The sequence below is a fragment of the Muntiacus reevesi genome, chromosome 1 (genome assembly GCF_963930625.1).
Source record: "Muntiacus reevesi chromosome 1, mMunRee1.1, whole genome shotgun sequence".
Taxonomy (NCBI): domain Eukaryota; kingdom Metazoa; phylum Chordata; class Mammalia; order Artiodactyla; family Cervidae; genus Muntiacus; species Muntiacus reevesi.
The window spans coordinates 188,375,885-188,399,797 of record NC_089249.1 but is presented as its reverse complement, the minus strand read 5'-3'; the positions used below and the strand labels follow the sequence as shown (position 1 = coordinate 188,399,797).

Below are 23,913 nucleotides of genomic sequence, written 5' to 3'. Positions count from 1 at the left end.
TCTCAACCATGTTTGGGAAAAATTTATGGAAAGTAGAAAAATAGAAAAAAAATGGAGAATTGTCCATGCATCAGCTATTAAGAAAGCTTAATCAATTGAGTTACTTAAATTATATGCTGAATTTTAAATCAAAGAATGCAAAAGAGAGGCAATATATATAAATAACAAGTGCTCTTTCCACAATCTGATCAAGAATCCCAATTTCTGACTCTAATGTTTTGAGCGCTGCAATTACCAGCACTTCCTCAGCCCCAGGACAAATGGCCCTTTCATAGCTGCCACTCCAAAGAATCTTCTCAGAGCCCTCTTTATGTCTTTATTTCTCAGACTGTAGATGAAAGGGTTCAGCATGGGCGTGACCACAATGTACATCACCGAGGCTATTGCACTTAAGTGTGAGCTGTGGGTTCCAGTAGAGCTAAGATACAATCCTAAACCCGTACAATAGAATAAGGAAGCAACAGAGAGGTGAGATGCACAGGTGGAAAATGCTTTATACTTCCCCTCAGCTGATGAGATTCTACATATGGAGGAAACTATCCTAGAGTATGAGTAACATACACCAGTCAGGGGGATAGCACCAAAGAGCCCAACTGCAAAATACATCACAGTGTTATTAACAAAGGTGTCAGAACAGGCAAGTTGGAGTACTTCTTTCAAGTCACAGAAAAAGTGGGGGATTTCCAAGACTGAACAGAAATACAGTCTCAATACCAGTAAGCTTTGTACCAAGGAATTCAGGGCACTCATCATCCAGGACACCAGCACCATCAGTCCACAGAGAATAGGGCTCATGATGACTGTATAGTGCAGGGGGTGACAGATGGCTATGAAGCGGTCATAGGACATGACAGTTAGAGTTAAGTTCTCCAATTCTACAAATAGCATGTAAAAATGCATCTGGGTGATGCAGCCTTCATAGGAAATGACTTTGCTCTGTGTCCTTATGTTCTGCAGCATCTTTGGGACGGTGGTGGAGATGAAACAGATGTCTACAAAGGACAGGATGGAGAGGAAGAAGTACATGGGAATGTGGAGGTGGCAGTCTGAGATGGTGGCAAGAATGATGAGCAGATTCCCAAACATACTAATCAGGTACATGGAGAGGAAAAGTCCAAATATGAGAGGCTGCAGTTCTAGTTCCTCTGATAATCCTAGAAGAATAAATTGTGCCATTCCTGTATCATTTCTTTGCACCATGTGGTGGTGATCACTACTAGGCAAGAAAAAAAGTAGCATGATTAATTTCTACCTGTGTGTACATTAACACAGTAAAATGCAATGAATTACAATATTTAATCATCTTTAAGGAATCTACTGTGTCATCTATGATTCGAAATTCCTGTTTAACACTCAAACTTTTTCCCAAGAGGTCATGATTATACAGTTTTATTTTTTTTTTTTGTTTTCTATTTTTTTCCATTTATTTTTATTAGTTGTAGGCTAATTACTTTACAATATTGTAGTGGGTTTTGTCATACATTGACATGAATCATCCATGGATTTACATTATAAGCAAGGTGAAAAGACAGCCCTCAGATTGGGAGAAATTAATAGCAAATGATTATACAGTTTTAAAGCAAATGCCTTTCATATATTCTAAAAATTCATGTTGAATACCAACCATCTTCTAGGGTAAATGTGTGAAGATGCTGAGAACAAAACTTCCAACAATGCAAAGTTGAAGAAAGAATATGAGTGAGACAATGGAAAAATATGCATATGCTGTCTCATGTGGTAACAGATGATATGGGGAAAAAAAAAAAAAAGGCAGGTATAAATTGCCATGCATGTATATGTTACATTTTAGTGATAGTTCAGGGAGATCTGCAAAAAAAGAGACCTGAAGTAAGACAATCCAGAGACATCAGTTTACCTGGGGACCTAGTGTGCCCTATTAGGAAAAGACTCTGCAAAGTACCAGAGGGTAGGGCTTGTTTCAAATATTGAAGACTCAAAAGGCAGCAAAAGTGTCAAGGGGAATAAGCAAGAGCGAGTGTGAGGAGAAATGGTATCAGAGGATGCTAAGGAACAAGGTCTTCCTGCTACAGCTGAACCTTCAGACACAAGGAGTCCCTCATCCACATGTTGTTACTTTCACATTTTTATATTTGTTTTGATTCCTGTGAATTAAAATGAATTGATTCCTTTATTTGCATCTTCTGGTTGAAATTGTTGTGTCTGAGTTTTAAGGGTAACATTTTGGAGTGGATAAATTTAAGTATCACTTCCCAGAGAATTGCTCATTCCCCACAACACACACTTACACACATCATGTCTTACTGGGCTTGTTACTCTCTGGCTCTTCTCACTTTTGACCACAATAATTATGAAAGGAGTGATGAAAGAAAGTCATCATCCCTACGTTACCTTTGCCCTAGATGTAGAAATAGTACCCAATTCTAGATGGTAAGCTTCCCATGCACTATATTCCACTCAAATATGACTACCTTGGGCTCTGTATTGGGCTTCCCCTGTGGTTCAGCAGTAAATAATCCCCTGCATTACAGGAGATGCAAGAGACATGGGTTTAATCCCTGGGTTGGGAAGATCCGCTGGAGGAGACCATGGCAACACACTCCAGCATTTTTGCCTAGAGAATCCCATGGACTGAGGAGCCTGGTGGGCTACAGTCCATGGGCTTGGAAAGGGTTGGACATGACTGATGTATGCCAGATGTATGCACTAAAAAGAAAATTAAAAGTAGTTCAAAAAATTGAGAGAGTGAAAATTCCTGTGGAAGAAAATAAGGTCTACCTGTGGGTCACATTCCTTAGTGGTTGCCTTGTCCTAGGGTACAGGTCTTGGGGCATGTATACCTCTGTTATGCAGACGTTTCATCCTCCAGGACAAGTCTGATGGCATCAAGGATCTACATTATCGAGACCCCCACAACCCTGTATTGAATATTTTCGTTCTCAAAGCAAAATTTAATAAACTCAGCTGGTCCCTAAGAGACCATGGAAAAGAGAAAGAGTCATTGATTCTGGTAGCTTTCCAACACCAGTTATATTACCTTGATGCTCAAAATACCTCATGAAATATTTTAGAGCAATTTATCAAAGCAGGAAGGAATAATCATTATAGGACAACAGGAGCATTCCAGTAGAAAGTGAGCAAAGAGAATAAGGGCTTCCTTGGTGGCTCAGATGGTAAAGAATCTGCCTGAAATGCAGGAGACCCAGGTTTGATCCTTGGGTCATGAAGATTCCCTGAAGTAGGAAGTGGCAACCCACTCCAGTATTCTTCCTTGGAAAAACCCATGGATAGAGGAGCCTGGTGGTCTACAGGCACGGGGTCACAAAGAGTTGGACACAACTGAGCAACTAACACTTCCAAGGCAATAAACCCACAACTGACAACAGAAAATAGACAATACACAATAATAGATGAGGATTTTAAAGGATAAATGGTAACAGACTTTTGTAAATGATCTTGAATACAAAGCTTTTGATTCAGAAAACTGACTTTTGAAACTCAGTGCTATCACATATTAGCCGTTTAAATGTAGTGGTTCTACAGACCCATTCTGAGCATTAATGACCTAATTCAAATAGTGGGGAGAGTGGTATCTATCCTCCTAATTTGGAAGGCAAATTTAGTCAATATGTGTAAAACTTTAGCATAGTTCCCTTCTGTTACTAAATTATTAAGTATCACAGAGATGTGAATTTGCTTATTTTTTCCTTCTACCTTCAAATGTCTCCCTTGCTTCCCTACCTCTTGGTATTTAAGAATTCCAAAGTAAGATTCCTTTTCATACCCCTCTTTGCATTCTAAGCACAATATTTTCCTGTGAATATCTAATGTGAGGAAAGATACTGTGAAATGTTTGTCTCAAGAACGCTATTGCAAGGCAATATATACTTCCATAGATGTGGCTCTTTCTAATAAAAATGGAAGGTATTCAAATACTTCCCAAATTTAAGAGTCTTTTTGTAAATGTGGGTATTTCATTTCCCATGCCTCCAAACCAACTTTTCTTTCTCTCCTTAAATGTATAACTGCTCTAACATGCTCTGATTTTACTGGAACCACTTTATGCTCCTCATTGCTTCCTCATCCTCAACCAACTGGATTTCTATTCCCATCAGTTAATTGTCAACACTCATTCTTGTGCTGCTGAGTTCATCAAACACTTCCTTAACATATTGAATAAATGAATTGTAAGTTAATTAGTCAAGCTAGTAAACAACAATGGCTAATATCTCAGCCCTGGTGTGGGCCAACTAGGCTCTCAAGTGACCTCAGAAAAAGGTTTTCCACTTGTATTCTCTCTCAAACTTCCTTGAACTGCCTATAGGACTCTCACACTCACCTGGATGGGGACGACAAGAGGAAAGTCCCCGTGTGTATATCCAAGTTCCTCCGTGGATGGTTGATGATGAAGACTGCAGCTCTGTTCTTAGGCATGTCAGAAGGAAAGAGGGAAGCATTGGTCCTTACTCAGATGTAGGACTCCAAAACCAATAACCATGCCCTTTGCACCCCAAGGTTGTACAGATTGAGGGATTCAGCCAAGGAGATTTTACAGCTCCCCATGTCCGTTCATTAGGCACTGTTTCCATTTTTACTCCCACATCTGAGCTCAACACTTCCCTGTGGGACACTGTTCTAGATAGGAAATTTTCCAGATGAGTCTCTTTTCCCAGAAGGATAATTAGAAGTCAGAGAATCTAGTTTTTATTACCCTCTCCCCATGAACTTGCCTGCCTTCCAGAAGTCTAACCTCCTTGCACTTTATCCTTGTGTGTGTTAAGTCGCTTCAGCTGGGTCCAATTCTTTGCAACCCTATGGACAGTAACCTGCCACGGACCTCTGTCCATGGTATTCTCCAGGCAAGAATAATGAAAAGGGTTGCTATGCCCTCCTCCAAGGGATCTTGCCAACTCACAGATCAAACCCACATCTCAAGTATCCTGCATTGGCAAGTAGGTTCTTTTCCACTAGCACCACCAGGAAAGCCCATATCAACTATACTTCAAATGAAAAAATAACTTAAAGAAGCAAAAAATGGTATTGACATAATTATGTGACATAGATTAGTAATAAAATTGGCAAAAGAGTAGACATGCACTTCACTTCAGTCACTCAGTCATCTCTGACTCTGTGCAAACCCCATGGACTGCAGCAACCCAGGCTTCCCTGTCCTTCACCATCTCCCAGAGCTTGCTCAAACTCATGTCCATCAACTCAGTGATGTCATCCAACCATCTCATCCTCTGTCATCCCCTTCTCCTTCTGCCTTAATCTTTCCCGGCATCAGGGTCTTTTCTAAGGAGTCAGCTCTTTGCATCAGATGGCCATAGTAATGGAGCTTTAGCTTCACCATCAGTCCTTCCAGTGAATATTCAAGACTGATTTTCTTTAGGACTGACTTGTTTGATCTCCTTGCAATCCAAGTGACTCTCAAGAGTCGACTCCACCACCACAGTTCAAAAGCATCAGTTCTTTGGTGTTCAGTCTTCTGTATAGTCCAACTCTAACATCCATACACGACCACTGGAGAAACTATAGCTTTGACTAGATGGACCTTTGTTGGCAATGTAATGTCTCTGCTTCTTAATATGCTGTGTAGATTGGTCATAGCTTTTCTTCTAAGGAGCAAGCATCTTTTGATTTCATGGCCACACTCACCATATGCAGTGATTTTGGAGCCCCCAAAAATAAAGCCTCTCACTGTTCCAATTGTTTCTCCATTTATGTGCCATGAAGTGATGAAACTGGATGTCATGATCTTAGTTTTTTAAATGTTGAGTTTTAAACCAGTTTTTTCACTCTTCTCTTTCCTTCATCAAGAGGCCCTTTATTTCCTCTTCACTTTATGCCATAAGGGTGGTGCTCTGCATATCTGAGACTATTGATATTTCTCCCAGCAATCTTGATTCCAGCTTGTGCTTCATCCAGCCTGGCATTTTGCATGATGTCCTCTGAATATAAGTTAAATAAGCAGAGTTACAATACACAGCCTTGACATACTCTTTTCCCAATTTCAACCAGTCTGTCGTTCCATATTCAGTTCTCACTGTTGCATCTTCACCTGCATACAGAATTCTCAGGAGACAAGTCAGGTGGTCTGTGGTCTGGTGTTCCAATCTCTTGAAGAATTTTACACTGGTTGTTGTGATCAACACAGTCAAAGGTTTTGGTGTAATCAATAAAGCAGAAGTAGATATTTTCTGGAACTCTCTTTTCTATGATCCAATGGATGTTGGCAATTTGATCTCTTTTTCCTCTGCCTTTTCAAAATCCAGCTTGAATTTCTGGAAGTTCATGGTTCATGTACTGTTGAGGCCTGGCTTTGAGAATTTTGATTATTACTTTGCTGGAGTGTGAGATGAGTGCAATCGTGCAGTAATTTTAACATTCTTTGGCACTGCCCTTCTTTGGGATTGGAAAACTGACCCTTTCCAGTCCTGTGGCCACTGCTGAGTTTTAACTGAATGTAATACTCAATGTTCCTAGAAACAGTGCCACATAGTAGATGTTCAATTATTTGTAGAAAGAATCAAGAATAAGGTACATTAGAGATGTACATTGGGCTTTCCAGCTGGCTCAGTCAGTAAAGAATCCACCTGCAATAAAGGAGACCCAGATTCAATTCCTGGATCGGGAAGATCCCTTGGAGAGGGAAAGGCTACCCACTCCAGTATTCTTGCTTGGAGAATTTCATGGACAGAGGAGCCTGATGAGTTACAGTCCCTGAAATCCTGAAGAGTAAGATATGACTAAGCAACTAATATTTTCACTTTTCATAGTGATTTCAAGATAACTGAATGCAACAATATGAATAAAAATCTACAATTAACTTCTATAAGGACATAAAATATTAACAATTTAGTGATATCAACATGGGCTACTATTTCAACTTAAACTGCCAAAGGCTTAGAAATAAAATTACTTAAAGGATTTTAAAATGTGGGAATATAGGAGTACTCGTTACAATTTGTTCACATATTAGTATATTTGGATTCAAATACAGTTATAAAAGATGAAGGTGATCTTTTTCCAATGGCAAAGAAGAATGCTTTCAGGGTGCTCAACAAAGGTGATACAACTTTTAGAAATAAGTTTATTTATCATATTTGATAAATATATTGATAAATATGTTTATCAAGAAAGACTGATAAGAGCAATAACAAGTAAGAGATTTCTATGTATATAAATGTATAAAAGGTTATTTATTAGCACTATGCAAAAGAACATTCACTTTTTGTTTTTAACAAGGATTTTCAAGTGACAAGTATTAAAATGACAGTTCAATTATTGCAGTAAAAAAAAAAAAAAAAAAAGCCAAAAAGTAGAAAAGCAATGGAAGGAACACCACATGACTAAGTAATATGGAACTAAAGAGCCTTTTGATGAAAGTGAAAGAGGAGAGAGAAAAAGCTGGCTTAACACTCAGCATTCAAAAAATGGCATCCTGTCTCATCACTTCTTTGCAAATAGATGGGGAAACAATGGAAACAGTGACAAACTTTTTATTTTCTTGGACTCCAAAATCACTGCAGATGGTGACTGCATCCATGAAAATGAAAGGCGCTTGCTCCTTGGAAGAAAAGCTATGACCAACCTAGACAGCATATTAAAAAGCAGAGACATCATTTTGCCAAAAAATTCCATCTAGTCAAAGCTGTGGTTTTTCCAGTAGTCAGGTAGGGATATGAGAGTTGAATTATAAAGAAGGCTGAGCGCTGATGAATTGATACTTTTGAATTTTGGTGTTGGAGTAGACCCTTGAGAGTCCCTTGGACTCCAAGGATATCAAACCAGTCAATCCTAAAGGAAATCAATACTGAATATTCATTGGAAAGACTGATGTTGAAGCTGAAACTCCAATACTTTGGCCAGCTGATACAAGGAACTGACTCCTTAGAAAAGACCCTGATGCTGGGAAAGACTGAAGACAGGAGGAGAAGGGGATGAGAGAAGATGAGGTGGTTGGATGGCATCACCAGCTCATCGGACATGAGTTTGAGCAAGCTCCGGGAGCTGATGATCAACAGGGAAGTCTGCATTGCTGCAGTCCATGGAGTCGCAAAGAGTTGGACACAGCAGTGTGACTTAGCTGAACTGAGTAATAAAAAGAACAACATATGACTGAGTATATGCTATCAAACATTCTCACTAATACATCTACATACATAAAATAATTAAATTGCATGCAATAATTTTGTGAATAAATGAAACATCAAATTTTTGTTGAAAAGTGTGATCAAATATAGGAATGCAACCAATCCAATCAAAGCATACAAAACAAAGGACTCTCACAGACAATGTTTTTTATCAAGAAAGTAAATGACTAAAAAAATGAAATATATATACAGCATCATTGGTAATAAAATAATTGCAAGTGCTATAATTAATAGTAATTTAAGATCTTTAGTGTGCCCATTTTCATATAAAACTTTTTATGTGAATATCCAGAGATAGAAAGGATACTGAGATATATAAGTTCCAAGAAATGCTGCAGTAGGCATGTATTTGCATAAATCCCTTGGTCGGGATTTATTTTTGCAATCCTTATTGTAAAATTCAGACTTAAATAGAAGAACGTAGGGAAAATCACTAAATCATTCAGGTACAACTTAAATTAAATCCCTTGTGATCACACAGTGGAAGTGATAAATAGATCCAAGGGATTAGACCTGATAGAGTGCCTGAAGAACTATGGATGGAGTTTCATAACATGTCCACAGGTAGTGATCAAAACCATCCCCAAGAAAAGAAATGTAAAAAGGCAAAATGGTTGTCTGAAGAGGCTTTACAAATAACTGAAAAGTGAAGAGATGCAAAAGGCAAAAGAGAAAAGGAAAGATATATCCATCTGAATGCAGATTTCCAAAGAATAGCAAGGAGAGATAAGAAAACCTTCCTCAATGATCAATGCAAAGAAATAGAGGGCAACAATACAATGGGAAAGACTAGAGTTCTCTTCAAGATGAGTAGAGATACTGAGGGAACAATTCATGCAAAGATGAGCTCAATAAAGGTCAGAAATGGTATGGAACTAAAAGAAGCAGGAGATATTAAGACAAGGTGGCAAGAATACATAGAAAAATTATACAAGAAAAGATTTTTTTCTGTTGTCCTCTAGGAATTTTTATTTGTTTATTTATTTTAAACTAATTAATTTTACTTTACAACATTGTATTGCTTTTGCCATACATTGACTTGAGTCCTCCATGGGTGTACATGTGTTCCCTATCCTGAACCCCTCTTCGACCTCCCTCCTCATCCCATCCCTCTGGGTCATCCCAGCACACCAGCCCCAAGCATCCTGTAGACTGTTCAAGATATCTGTGTCTCTTTTGCTGTCTCACATACAGGGTTATCATTACCAGCTTTCTAAGTTCCATATTTATGTGTTATACTGTATTGGTGTTTTTCTTTCTGGCTAACTTCACTCTGTATAATAGGCTCCAGTTTCATCCAACTCAATGGAACTGATTCAAATGCATTTTTTTTAATGGATGAATAATATTCCATTGTGTATATGTACCACAGGTTTCTTATCCATTCGTCTACTGATGGACAACTAGGTTGCTTCCATGTCCTGGCTATTGTAAACAGTGCTGTGATGAACATTGGGGTACACATGTCTCTTTCGATTCTGGTTTCCTTGGTGTGCAAGCCCAGCAGCGGGATTGCTGGGTCATAGGGAAATGACCCAGATAACCACAATGGATGATCACTTACCTAGAGCCAGACATCCTGGAATGTGAAGTCAAGTGAGCCTTAGGAAGCATCACTACAAACAAAGCTAGTGGAGGTGATGGGATTCTAGCTGAGCTATTCCACATCCTAAAGACGATGCTGTGAAAGTGCTTCACTCAGTATTTTCAGGAAATTTGGCCACAGTGGCCACAGGAATGGTAAATGTCAGTTTCCATTCCAATCCCAAAGAAGGGAAATGCTAAAGGATGTTCAAACTAGTGCACAATTTCACTCATTCCACATGAGAGCAAGATCATGCAAAAATCCTGCAAGATAGGCTTTAACAGTATATGAACTGAGAACTCCCAGATGGACAAGCTGGTTTTAGAAAAGGCAGAGGAACCAGAAATCAAATTGCCAACATCTATTGGATTATAGAAAAAATAAGAGAATTCCAGAAAAACATCTACTTCTGCTTCACTGACTGCACTAAAGCCTTTGATTGTGTGGATCACAACAAACTGTGGAAAATTCTTCAAGAGGTGGGAATTTCAGACCACCGTACTTGCCTCCTGAAAAATCTTTATGCAGGTCGAGAAGTAACAGTTAGACCTGAACTGGTTCCAAACTGGGAGAGGAATCCATCAAAGGTGTATATTGTCACCATGCTTATTTAACTTATATTCAGAGTACATCATGTGCAATGCTGAACTGGATGAATCACAACCTGGAGTCAAGATTGCCGGAAGAAATTTCAATAACCTCAGATATGCAGATGACACCACTCATATGCTAGAAAGTGAAGAGGAACTAAAGAGCCCCTTGATGAAGGTGAAAGAGGAGAGAGAAAAAGCTGGCTAAAACTCAGCATTCAAAAAACTACAATCATGGCATTCGGTCTCATCACTTCATGGCATCTGGTCTCATCACTTAATGGCAAATAGATGGGAAGCAATGGAAACGGTGACAAACTTTATTTTCAAGGGGGAATAAAAGCTATGACAAACATAGACAGTGTATTAAAAAGCAGAGACATTATTTTTGCTGACAAAGGTCCACTTAGTCAAAGCTATGGTTTTTCTGGTAGTCAGGTATGATTGTGAGAGTTGGACTATAAAGAAGGCTGAGTGCAGAATAGATGCTTTTGAACTGAGGTGTTGGAGAAGACTCTTGAGAGTCTCCTGGACTGCAAGGATTTCAAATCAGTCAATCCTAAAGGAAATCAATCCTTAATATTCATTAGAAGGACTGATACTGAAGCTGAAGCTCCATTACTTTGGACACCTGCTGTGAAGTCTGACTCCTTTGAAAAGACCCTGATTCTGGGAAAGATTGAAGACAGGAGGAGAAGGGAACAAGAGAAGATGAGACGGTTGGATGGCATCATCGACTCAATGGATATGAGTTAGAGCAAGCTCTGGGAAATGGTGAAGGACAGGAAAGCCTGGGTTGCTGCAGTCCATGGGGTCTCAAAGAGTCAGACGCGACTGTGGGACTTAACAACTTGTTCAGGATCTTTCTAATTAATATGAAAACCAAGGACATGGATTAGCGAGTGAACAACAGTAACAACATACTATAACTTACCTTAGAACGTTATCATGATTGTCTGCAAAAATCTTTATTTGTGATGTAGTCATAAATAAATGTAGTCATCATACAACATTTATGATGCAGTCCCCTTATGCATTTCATCCCCCATTATATTAATGATATTCAAAAGGGTTTAATGTTATGCTCAGTGAAAGTGCAAGTGAAATTGCTCAGTAGTGCCCGACTCTTTGCGACTCCATGGACTGTAGCCTACCAGGCTCCTCCATCCATGGGATTTTCCAAGCAAGAGTACTGGAGTGGGTTGCCATTTCCTTCTCCAGGAGATCTTTCCAACCCAGGGATCGAACCCAGGTCTGCAGCATTGTAGGCAGATACTTTACTGTCTGAGCCACTAGGGAAGTGTTCAATATTTTAAACCAAATAAGAGACAGAGTCTTGATTGGAATCTCTCAGGAGGCTCCCAGTTTTCAAACACTTGAGCAGTGATTCTCAACCAAGAGTGATTTTTCAATTAAAGATATTTGGCAATATTTGAAGGGGTCCTACTGAACTCTTCTGATGTACAGGACATCATCTAGTGCTAGTAATCATACTACCCAAATATCAACACTGAGAAGGTGATGAAACCTATTCTAGACTAGCACTTCTCTGAATCCACTGTTTCACAAATTACCAATGATTGTATTTCAAATGTAAATTATTATTCAGTAGGCCAGATCAGGGGCCTGGGGACCTGCATTTCTAACCCAATCCTAAGTGTTATTTGATAGTCCAGGTCCTGGTCTGTGGATGTCAATTTAAGTACCAAGAAAGTAGTTCTGTGTTAGATTCAGGTGTAAGTAGTTTTAGGCCTTCACCCAGAATACTCCATTCTTTCTTAATTTTGAAAGAAAAGATTTTTGATCACCTTTTAGGTAGTGATAAACTTTGTGTTTGACTTTTTATAGAAGTATTAAGTGACATCAAATCATTTCTATTAGAATAAGATTTTGCAGTAGTCACAATAAGATCCTCCAAAAGATGTCTACAGGAAAATCTCAAGAACTTTGGAATAGCCTAGTTTACGTAACTAGTTTAATTACAATAGCAGAGGAAATAATGTTGCTCATCATTGATCTTTATTTAAGAATATTAACACAGATATCCAGGTCAGACTAATACAATTACGATGATTTTTCTAACCATGCAAGAGAGAGTAAGAGTTGGAATTAGAGAGAGAGTTAAAATGCCAGGCACCTGCATTTGAATATGGAGCAAGTACCCTGAACTATGGAATGGTGGTGGCCACTAGAAGTAAAACAGAAAATTAAATGTAACCTGTTTTGGAGTATCCATAAGGATCACAGACTTATAGATATCTAAATTCTTGCTCAATGAGACTTCAGGCCTCTGACCTTACAGAATTTTATGACAGGCACATTTTTTTAACACACAGGTGTGGTAATTTGTTATTCTAGCAATAGGAATCTAAAATATATTTGTCCAATCATCACTATATCTAGGAGCTCAGCTAAAGATTTTCGATTCACACAATAAGCTTCTCTTAAATAGGACATTTTGTGCTGAACGCCTACCATATATAGGAGGAAATCAAAGTCACCTTAGAGATCTTTTTCCCATTAGTTGATACAAAGAATTTTTCTTATCTAAATGTAAATGTGACTCTGATTTTGAGGCCTTTGAAATTGAAAATAGGAAAAGTACGTCATTATTGAAATTAATAACCTAGTTTAAATCTTTCTGTTAACATTTCTACATTCTTTCTAGTTTATGTTAATTCAAGCATTTTTTTTTCTTACTTCTATCCTTCCAACTTTCTCTCAAGTTTTCTTTCAACACAATCGGTGAGATTACTAATAAGACTGTGTGCAATACATGTATGTGAATGGGTTTATTTCAGAGAATGGTGTATACAGATGCAGGCACATATAAACATATATGTACTCCGAACCTTGAACATGGTTTGTGGACTCAGCAAATATTTCTATGCATTGCATACATACCTCACAATATCCAAGTGAAGCTAGAATTTATTATCTTATATTTTCTTATGAAATAAAAACTGAGGCTTAGTTCAGGTCAGGTCAGTTCAGCCACTCAGTCGTGTCCAACTCTTTGCAACCCCATGAACCGCAGCACACCAGGCCTCCCTGTCCATCACCAACTCCCGGAGCCCACACAAACCCATGTCCATTGAGTCAGTGATGCCATCCAACCATATCATCCTCTGTCGTCCCCTTCTCCTCCTGGCCTCAATCTTTTCCAGCATTAGGATCCTTTCAAATGAGTCAGCTCTTCCCATCAGGTGGCCAAAGTATTGGAGTTTCAGCTTCAGCATCAGTCCTTCCAATGAACACTCAGGACTGATCTCCTTTAGGATGGACTGGTTGGATCTCCTTCCAGTCCAAGGGACTCTCGAGAGTCTTCTCCAACACCAGAGTTCAAAAGCATCAGTTCTTCGGCGCTCAACTTTCTTTATAGTCCAACTCTCACAACCATACATGATGACTGGAAAAGTCATAGCCTTGACTAGATGGGCTTTGTAGGCAATGTCTCTGCTTTTTAATATGCTGTCTAAGTTGGTCATAACTTTCCATCGAAGGAGTAAGTGTCTTTTAATTTCACTGATGCAATCACCTTCTGCAGTGATTTTGGAGCCTAGAAAAATAAATCAGCCATTGTTTCAATTGTTTCCCAAACTATTTGCCATGAAGTGATGGGACCAGATGTCATGATCTTAGTTTTCTGAATGTTGAGCTTTAAGCCTACTTTTTAACTCTCTTCTTTCCCTTTCACCAAGAGGCTCGTTAGTTACTCTTCACATTCTGCCATAAGGGTGGTGTCATCTGCATATCTGAGTTATTGATATTTCTCCCAGCAATCTTGACTCCAGTTTGTGTTTTCTCCAGCCTAGAGTCTCTCATGATGTACTCTGCATATAAGTTAAATAAGCAGGGTGACAATATACAGCCTTGACGTACTCCTTTTCCTATTTGGAACTAGTCTGTAGTTCCATGTCCAGTTCTAACTGTTTCTCCTTGCCCTGCATATAGGTATCTCAGGAGGCAGGTCAGGTGGTCTTGTATTCCCATCACTGTCATAATATTCCACAGTTTATTGTGACCCACACAGTCAAAGGCTTTGGCATAGTCAATAAAGCAGAAATAGATGTTTTTTGATGATCCAGCGGATAATGGCAATATGATCTCTGGTTCCTCTGCCTTTTCTAAAATCAGCTTGAACAGTTGTAAGTTCACCGTTCATGTACTGCTGAAGTCTGGCTTGGAGAATTTTAAGCATGACTTTACTAGCATGTAACATGAATGCAATTGTTTGGTAGTTTGAGTATTCTTTAGGATTGCCTTTCTTTGGGATTGGAAAGAAAACTGACCTTTTCCAGTCCTGTGGCCACTGCTGAGTTTTCAAATTTGCTGGCATATTGAGTGCAGCACTTTCACAGCATCATCTTCCAGGATCTGAAATAGCTCAACTGGAATTTCATCACCTCCACTACATTTGTTCGTAGTGATGCTTTCTCAGGCCCACTTGACTTCACATTCCAGGATGTCTGGCTCTGGGTGAGTGATCACACCATCGTGATTATCTGGGTCATGAGGATCTTGTTTGTACAGTTCTTCTGTGTATTCTTGCCACCTCTTCTTAATATCTTCTGCTTCTGTTAGTTCTATGCCATTTCTGTCCTTTATTGAGCCGTTCTTTGCATGTAATGATCCCTTGGTATCTCTAATTTTCTTGAGGCAATCTCTAGTCTTTCCCATTCTATTGTTTTCCTCTATGTCTTTGCACTGATCACTGAGGAAGGCTTTCTTATCTCTCCTTGCTATTCTTTGGGACTCTGCATTCAAATGGGTATATCTTTCTTTTTATCCTTTACTTTTCCCTTCCCTTCTTTTCACAGCTATTTGTAAATCCTCCTCAGACAACCATTTGGTTTTTTGCATTTCTTTTTCTTGGAGATGGTTTTGATTCCTGTCTCCTGTACAATGTAACATACTTGCATCCATAGCTCATCAGGCACTCTGTCTATCAGATCTAGTCTTTTAAATCTATTTCTCACTTCCACTGTATAGTCACAAGGGATTTGATTTAGGTCATACCTGAATGGTCTGGTGGTTTTCTCGACTTTCTTCAATTTCAGTCTGAATTTGCCAATAAGGAGTTCATGATCCAACCACAGTCAGCTCCTGGTCTTGTTTTTGCTGACTGTATAGAGTTTCTCCATTTTGGCTGCAAAGAATATAATCAATCTGATTTCGGTGTCGACCACCTGGTGATGTACATGTATAAAGTCTTCTCTTGCATATTTGGAAGAAGGTGTTTGCTATGACCAGTGCGTCTCTTGACAGAACTCTATTAGCCTTTGCCCTGCTTCATTCTGTACTCCAAGGCCAAATTGTCCTGTTACTCCAAGTGTTTCTTGACTTTCTATTTTTGTAGTCCAGTCCCCTATAATGAAAAGAATATCTTTTTTAGGTGTTAGTTCTAGGAGGTCTTGTAGGTCTTCATAGAACTGTTCAACTTCAGCTTCTTCAGCGTTGCTGGTTGGGGCATAGATTTGGATTACCATGATATTGAATGGTTTGCCTTGGAAATGAACAGAGATCATTCTGTCATTTTTGAGATTGAATCCAAGTACTGCATTTCTGACTCCTTTGTTGACCATGATGGCTACTCCATTTCTTTTAAGGGATTCCTGCCCACAGTAGTAGATAAAATGGTCATCACAGGTAACTGAGGCTCAGCGAAATTATATTGTTAACAAGAACATTATGAAGAAATTAAAATTTATTGTGCACCCTTTTAAATTATTCACAAGTGGAACCATACAGTATACTCTTAATTTTGGACATTTAGAAAACTGTATACTTTAAAAATGTGCAGTTCTTTGTATGCAATTACATGTTAATGAATCAGCTAAAAATTAAACATTTCTAGTGCTGTGTGAAATGTAATATTAAGGTAATATGTTAAGCATAAGTTGAGTCACAGCTAAAATTGGTTGGAGATAGGAAGAAAGCAAAGTGTCAATGTGTTTTATTTATATATTTTACATCACATATATCATATATATATGATATTTATATTATCCATTGACTTTTACTGATTATGAAAGAAATTAGAATGGAGAACATAATTCATTTAGAGCATAGGAAAAATCACATTCATAGGCTGCAGCAATGGAATTTTTTTCAAGCAGAAAAAGATACAATTACACCAAATAATCCTTCGCCCTAGTGATAAACCTCTTTACACACAGACAATGAAATGACATGCACCAATAAGTAAGTGACACCATGAAAAGAAGTTTGCCTAGAAATAATCTGACACAAATTTTTGCTACATCATACTTAAGTTCCCCTCTGACTCTAGGTTTTATAATGTCAAACCCTTACTGAAATTTTTGTTTCATGTACACACCAATTAGAGACATGTTTCTGATGCTCCCTTTTGCCAGTGACTCATGTGGGTAAAGTGGACACTGAGCTACATAGAGAACAGTACACTGTGAGGGCATAAAACCAGATGAAGTACTATGAAGCACACTATCTGTTAATGTCTATAATTTTTCAGAAAGAGCAATTACAGTGGTGATGTTTCAAGATACGATGAACCAAAATGTGATAAAATGTAGTTTCATATTTTACTCTTCTATGAAATTATGTAATAGGTTTGGGTACAGTTTTTTTCCATAAGCAAAATTCATGATTATTCTTTAGTAAAATGAAAGAAAAAATACTCAGCATAAAGTATTTCATTTCAGAAGGATTTGTTCTTAAGAAATGGGTGAAGTCTCATGAGATAAATGGAAATTTACATATATGTCACACAAGAAGTTGAATCAATTTGAGAGAGTAGAAAAATGACAAAAAAAAAAAAAACACTTAGATAACAGAGAAAATTTAATAAAGGACATTTTTAAAATTTTATAGCTAAGTTTAAATCAAAGAAATGGATATACCAGGCTATAAATTGAAGAAGCAATTACTATTATCACAATCTGAACAAAGAATCACAATATCTGCCTATGAGGCTTTGAGTCCTGTTGTCATGGGTATTTCTTCAGTCCAAGGGCCTATTAAAAAGTTTCCATCCCAAAGAATCTTTGCAGATCCCTCTTTACATCTTTATTTCTCAGACTGTAGATGAAGGGGTTCAGCATGGTTGTGACCACAGTGTACAGCACTGAGGCTATTGCACTTGCTTCTGAGCTGTGGGTATCAGAAGAACTAAGGTACACTCCTAAACATGTAAAATAAAATAAGGAGACAACAGAGAGGTGAGATGCACAGGTGGAGAATGCTTTATACTGCCCCTGAGCAGATGAGAGTCCACAGATAGAGGCCACTATCTTAGAGTAAGAGTAAATGATACCAGCCAGGGTAACACTCCCTATAATTACAGATCCAAAATACAGCACTGTGTTATTGAGGAAAGTGTCAGAACAGGCAAGTTGGATCAGCTGTTGGATTTCACAAAAAAAAGGGGTGGATTTCCAAGTCTGAGCAGATGGACAATCGCAATATCATTAAGCTGTGTAACAAGGAGTTCAGGACACTAATGATCCAGGAGACCAGAAACAACCATCCACAGAGCTGGGCGTTCATGGTGACTGTGTAATGCAGGGGATGACTAATGGCCATGAAGCGGTCATAGGCCATCACAGTCAGGAGAATGTCATCTAATCCTGCAAAGAGAATGTAAAAATGCATCTGGACAATGCAGCCTTCATAAGTTATGACTTTGCTCTGTATCTGGACATTTTGCAGCATCTTTGGGATGGTGGTGGAGGTGAAGCAGATGTCTACAAAGGACAGGTTGGAGAGGAAGAAGTACATGGGGGTGTGGAGGTGGGATTCTGAGCTGACGGCCAGGATGATGAGCACGTTTCCAAATACAGTGATCAGGTACATGGAGAGGAAAAGCCCAAATATAAGGGGTTGCAGTTCTGATACCTCTGAAAGTCCCACAAGAAGAAATTTTGAAATGTGTGTATTGTTCCCTGGTTCCATATGGTGAAGGTGACTCTTGGAAAAAAAGAGAACAACGTGACTAATTTTTCATGAAATTCGCATAACTCGCATAGCTGAAGTACTATTATTTCTATTTTACTTGCAAGAAACTGATGTTAATATATTGTATGTAGATAGACCCTCCCTAAGGATGTATCCCACTTCACCTCTCACCAGATATTTTTATCACATTGTCAGCATATTTTCAAAGAGTTCATGTGTTTTCAGTTTTAATGAGAAATTATTTCAGATATTTGAGAAATATTTTATATTGAGGGCCAACATGCTCCAAGCACATATAGGGAATAAGTAGAGGTGCTGAAAAACAAATTTCCCACAATCCAAGGATGGTGAAAGATGATAGTCAAATAAATATATTTTATGTCAGAATGTGGAAGATATTTTGTTGTGAAGAAAACAAAAACAGATATAAAGGAGCGAGTAGGGGGGAAATTTATTAGGTACTGAGTGTTCAGGCAAGGCCAACAAACAAGAGGTTATTTGAAGAGATGTTAAGAAAGAGACAGAAGGATACAGTATGACACCAGGAGAAGTGTGTGCTTGGGAGAGGCAAGAGGAAACAGCCACTGCAAAGGTCCTGAGCAAGACACTTGTTCCACATGTTCAAATGCAAACAAGGAAGCCAGAGGAATGAGCAGGGAGGGGAGTGACTAGAGATGATGTTAGGGATGCTGAGTAACAAGGTGGCCTCTCTGTTACAACTGACACCTCAGTCCACAGGGAATTCTTCCTTCCATGTTGTTCTTTGCACTTTATTAATTTTCTTGCAAACATGTCCTATGAATTATATTAGATCCCTTTCATAGTTCCATCTGTTGATTGAGTTCTGGCCTCTGTGAGCTTCTTATGTCAACTTAATATAAGAGTCCAGGTGTCTCTGCTTTAAGAAGTGCTCTCACTTCACAAGGCACAGGCACACACCCCCCACAGCCTCCTGAACCACATCACTGGCATGAATTTCTCATCCGGAACCAACCTCCTTGGGCCATGGGTGGTCGCAACTCAAGCTGATCAGATCAGATTAACTTTCTCCTAAACAATGTTTTAATGGTGTCCAGAAATTCTAGTTCATGAGCTTCTGAGAGAGTAATAAAGTTAGGGTTCCTTTTAACTACAACCACTTTCTGCCCTGTATTTAAAGAAATATAAAAAGTATGGGAGAGAGAAATAAGATGAAGGGAAAAGATGATCTAACAAGCTCAAATCACCCCTGAGACAATGGGACAAAGAAAAGCCTCCTTGGTTTGACAACATTTCAACTTTAGCTACATCTCCTTGATGCCCAGGAAAAATCAGAAAGAAACATCTCTTTTCCAAGGAGAGAAACAGTTATGTCTAAATGATGTGAAAAACCAAAACCATGCAGATTTAATTTCCCAAAAGAAAAATAAGTAAAGATAGTAAACTCACAATTCAAAAATAAAAACACACAAAATATGACAAGTTTCTGATGTGTTACATGAAGCAGTACAAGATGTCTTTCCTGTGCTTTTCTATATGATCTGAACTTTTTTTGTGTGATCTGATACTGAATGAGGCAAGCCCTGTCTCTTTTTTTCTTACGAGTCGTAATTTGTTTGCTACTGTTGGTCTTAATGTTTTCACTTTTTAAATTAATCCAATGGGGACACTTCAAGTCTAGTTCTGATCTATGACCAACAGGCAAAGGCCTTTCCAGACCATACTCTATAAAGTCAGCGTAGGCCATGAAAATTCCTTCTTATTCTGGATAAATTTTTTTACATGATTTAAGCCTGATGACTATATTTTATTTCAGTGTACTGTGAAATTGTCTGTATATTGCGAGATGCTTATCATCAGAGACTTAAATTGCCTTGTTCAATTCTTATTTTCCCAGGCCTGTGACTATATTTGCATTTATTTAAAAAACACACTGAAAAACATACAAATTATGAAATGACAAAATATGGCTAAAATAGAAAACCAGTTAAAAGGGTGATTTCACATAATTGTATTAAAGAAAACTGAATGGAACAGCAAAAGCTGACTGAAACATGATATATGTAATAGGAGTAATTAAGCACTTATGACATGAATTAACAATTAATTTAGAAAAGACCTTGACTCAAGAGAATATAACATAGAATGATTCAGAAATTTCTGGCAAGTAGCAAATGTTTTGCTATTATTTGTTGAATGATTAAGAATTAGGTCCCTTTAGATATGAACACTATCCTATGGGATGGTTGCATCCAATTTGGTTGGGAAAGGCAGGATTGTTGAATAAAAACTGGAGTAAATGGACACCTATCTAGAAGGAAATTAAGTAGTTCCTTATCTGACACATCTTTTTAAAAGGGACTAAAGACCCCAGTGCAAAAGTGAGCAGTACTCTTTAGATGAATATATCAAAAGCTACACTGGAACTACTTTTCCATTGATATTAGAAACACGGATAACTTTTAACTCAGGATTCCTCAGTCTCTGCACTATCGGACATTCTCTGCCAGATTCTTCTCTGGGGTGGGGTCTGTCCTTTCAACTGCAAGATGTTTAGAAGCATCCTTGCCCATCACTTACCCATCATCAGTGTGACAGTGAATAATGTCTACATTGCGTAAAGGCTCCTGGGGGTCACAGTTATCCTTGGTTGAGAAAAATAATATTAAATTAAGAATTGCAAAGTACTTTTGTAGCAGTGATATAATAGTCACTTATTGACAAATAATATAATAGACCACCAAATGTCTGAGTCACACAGTCACACCATGTGATATTTTACAGATACGGAAATCATGGACTGGCATTATACTGGTTGATTGGAAGCAAGTCCCTGCGGTATTACTGAGAAAGAATCAAAAGAGGGACGAATTGTAAAAAACATTAAACATAATGACGATTTGTCGCTAAAATATAAAGACCATTTCTCATGAATTCAGGATTGTATCTATCCATTTGTGTAAAAGTATAAAAGCATGTATAAGAACACATTTTAGAAAGAGATTTTTCAAAAACTAAGAACTTATGGAACAAAACATATTGGTGAGAGTGCAATTATGTTAAGTATATTGTTTCCTGAGCAATATGCCATGTGCTAAGTAAGTAACTTCAGTCATGTCTGACCTCTTGTGACCGTATGGACTGCAGTTTTCCAGTAGCCTCCATCTGTCCAAAGGATTCTCCAGGCAAGAAGAGTGGAGTGAGTTGCCATGCCCTGTTCCAGGGGATATTCACAACACAGAGATCAAACCTGCATCTCTTAATTCTCCTGCATTGGCAAATGGGTTCTTTACCATTACTACACCTGGGAAGCCCCTTCCTGAACAATAGGATGTAATAAAATGGAATGAAAATCTACAACTAACTGATAAAAAAGGCACAAAAGAGTAAGCATTTAGCAATATTAACGTGGATCTCTAATTCAAATCAAATTGCCAAAGATTTGGAAGTGAAACAATATAACAGAAGAACATTTATGAAGTGAGGAAGGAGCAGTATCTAAGTTATAATTTTATCTTATATATAGACAGAGGAATTCAAATACACTTATGTAATATAAGTCAAATGGTAAAGAATTATGATAAGAAGAGATGCAATATTTAGGAAAAAATTTAATCAGAAGGCCGAAAGGAATAATAAGGAATAACTGATGAGAAACTCTTAATAGAAATAAATATGTATGAGTTGTCTATCACACTAAGAATGCTAAAGACTTCTCACTTTCCTTTCTCGCGTATAGCAAGAGTTGACACATTTAGAATACTAAAGTGACAAATTATTACAGTAATAAAAATAGCAATAAAGAGCAACGAGCGGTATGTATTGTGCAGCATGGTGACATTAGTTCATAACACTCTTTTTATCATAATTGAAAGTTGCATGAGAAACGCTGGGCTGGAAGAAGCACAAACTGTAATCAAGATTGCCGGGAGAAATATCAATAACCTCAGATAAGCAGATGACACCACCCTTATGGCAGAAAGTGAAGAGGAACTGAAAAGCTTCTTGATGAAAGTGAAAGAGGAGAGTGAAAAAGTTGGCTTAAAGCTTAACATTCAGAAAACTAAGATCATGGCATCTGGTCCCATCACCTCATGGGAAATAGATGGGGAGACAGTGGAAACAGTGTCAGACTTTATTTTTGTGGTGTCCAAAATCACTCAGATAGTGACTGCAGCCATGAAATTAAAAGACGCTTACTCCTTGGAAGGAAAGTTATGACCAACCTAGATAGCATATTAAAAAGCAGAGACATTACTTTGCCAACAAAGGTCCATCTGGTCAAAGCTATGGTTTTTCCAGTGGTCATGTATGGATGTGAGAGTTGGGCGGTGAAGAAAGCTAAGTGCCGAAGAATTGCTGCTTTTGAACTGTGGTGTTGGAGAAGACTCTTGAGAGTCCCTTGGACTGCAAGGAGATCCAACCAGTCCACCCTAAAGGAGATCAGTCCTGGGGGTTCATTGGAAGGACTGATGCTGAAGCTGAAACTCCAGTACTTTGGCCACCTCACGTGAAGGGTTAACTTATTGGAAAAGACCTTGATGCTGGGAGGGATTGGGGGCAGGAGGAGAAGGGGACGTCAGAGGATGAGATGGCTGGATAGCATCACCGACTCAATGGACATGAGTTTGAGTAGACTCCAGGAGTTGGTGATGGACAGGGAGGCCTGTTGTGCAGCGATTCATGGGGCTGCAAAGAGTCGTAGATGCCTGAGCAACTGAACTGAACTGAACTGAAGAGATAGCATATCCTAAAATCTCCCCTCACAAGAAATAAATTGCAGCTATATGTGGTGACAGATGTTAAGGAGATTTACTATGGTGATCATTTTGCAGTATAAACAAGTATTAAATCATTGTTTTGTGTACCTGTAACTCATATATTGTCACAGGTCAAATACCCAAATTCTTTTGGAAAAGCAATGAAGAAAATGTTGGCAGATGTGACCAACAAAATTTATCAGTTCTTATACAATGTCACAAATATATCTATGCATATATAGAAGAACTATATCACAAATTTAAGGTTTTTGTTAGAAAATAATACTTCCTGTCAAAGAATGCAATTTTAAAAAGGAATAACAACACTCTGATACCACTATATAAAACAAAATAGTTACAGAGACTTTTATTTTAATAGAGAAACATTGCATGACTAACAAATCCATAGATCTATTTAGCCTCACAGATAATAAAATAGTTGGAAAGTAAACCTCCCTAGCATACATCGTTTTGTTTACATAACTAAGTTTTTTTTGTTTGTTTTCTTATGTGCACACAAGAGTGAGAGAAGATACTGTAATGTGTATGTTGCCTACACAGCTGTTGAAATTGTGTATTTGCAAAGAGTCCTCAGTTTAGATCTCTCTCCTCTATGTGAAGGCACAGTCCAATATGCTCCATCTTACAATAAAATGAAATGCCCTCACCTCACTGACTTACCCTCTACAGTTAATACCCTATTTGTCTACTCCTGTTAATTAACAAGAGCTTTAGACTCATGTTCCACTTTCACTGGATGCAATTGATACCTTCCATTCATTCTTCTGTTGGACTTCCACTGAAAGTGAAAATTGCTCAGTCATATCCGTCTCTTTGCGACCCCATGGACTATACAGTCCATGGAATTCTCCAGGTCAGAACATTGGAGTGGGTGGCCTTTCCCTAGCATGACTTAATTGTCAACACTG

General features: G+C 38.2%; 1 protein-coding gene across 1 annotated transcript; it reads right to left on the bottom strand.

Annotated features, from left to right (window-relative positions):
- Positions 1-231: 231 nt before the first annotated feature.
- Positions 232-1,176, bottom strand: LOC136155925 (olfactory receptor 7A17-like). The gene has a single exon (XM_065918166.1). It carries the CDS (start codon positions 1,174-1,176, stop codon positions 232-234), a length of 945 nt encoding a protein of 314 aa, XP_065774238.1.
- Between the last annotated feature and the right edge of the window lie 22,737 nt (positions 1,177-23,913).

Coding starts and splice junctions, on each gene's coding strand:
- LOC136155925 (XM_065918166.1), bottom strand. CDS start 1,176: ATGGCACAATTTATTCTTCTAGGATTATCAGAGGAACTAGAACTGCAG.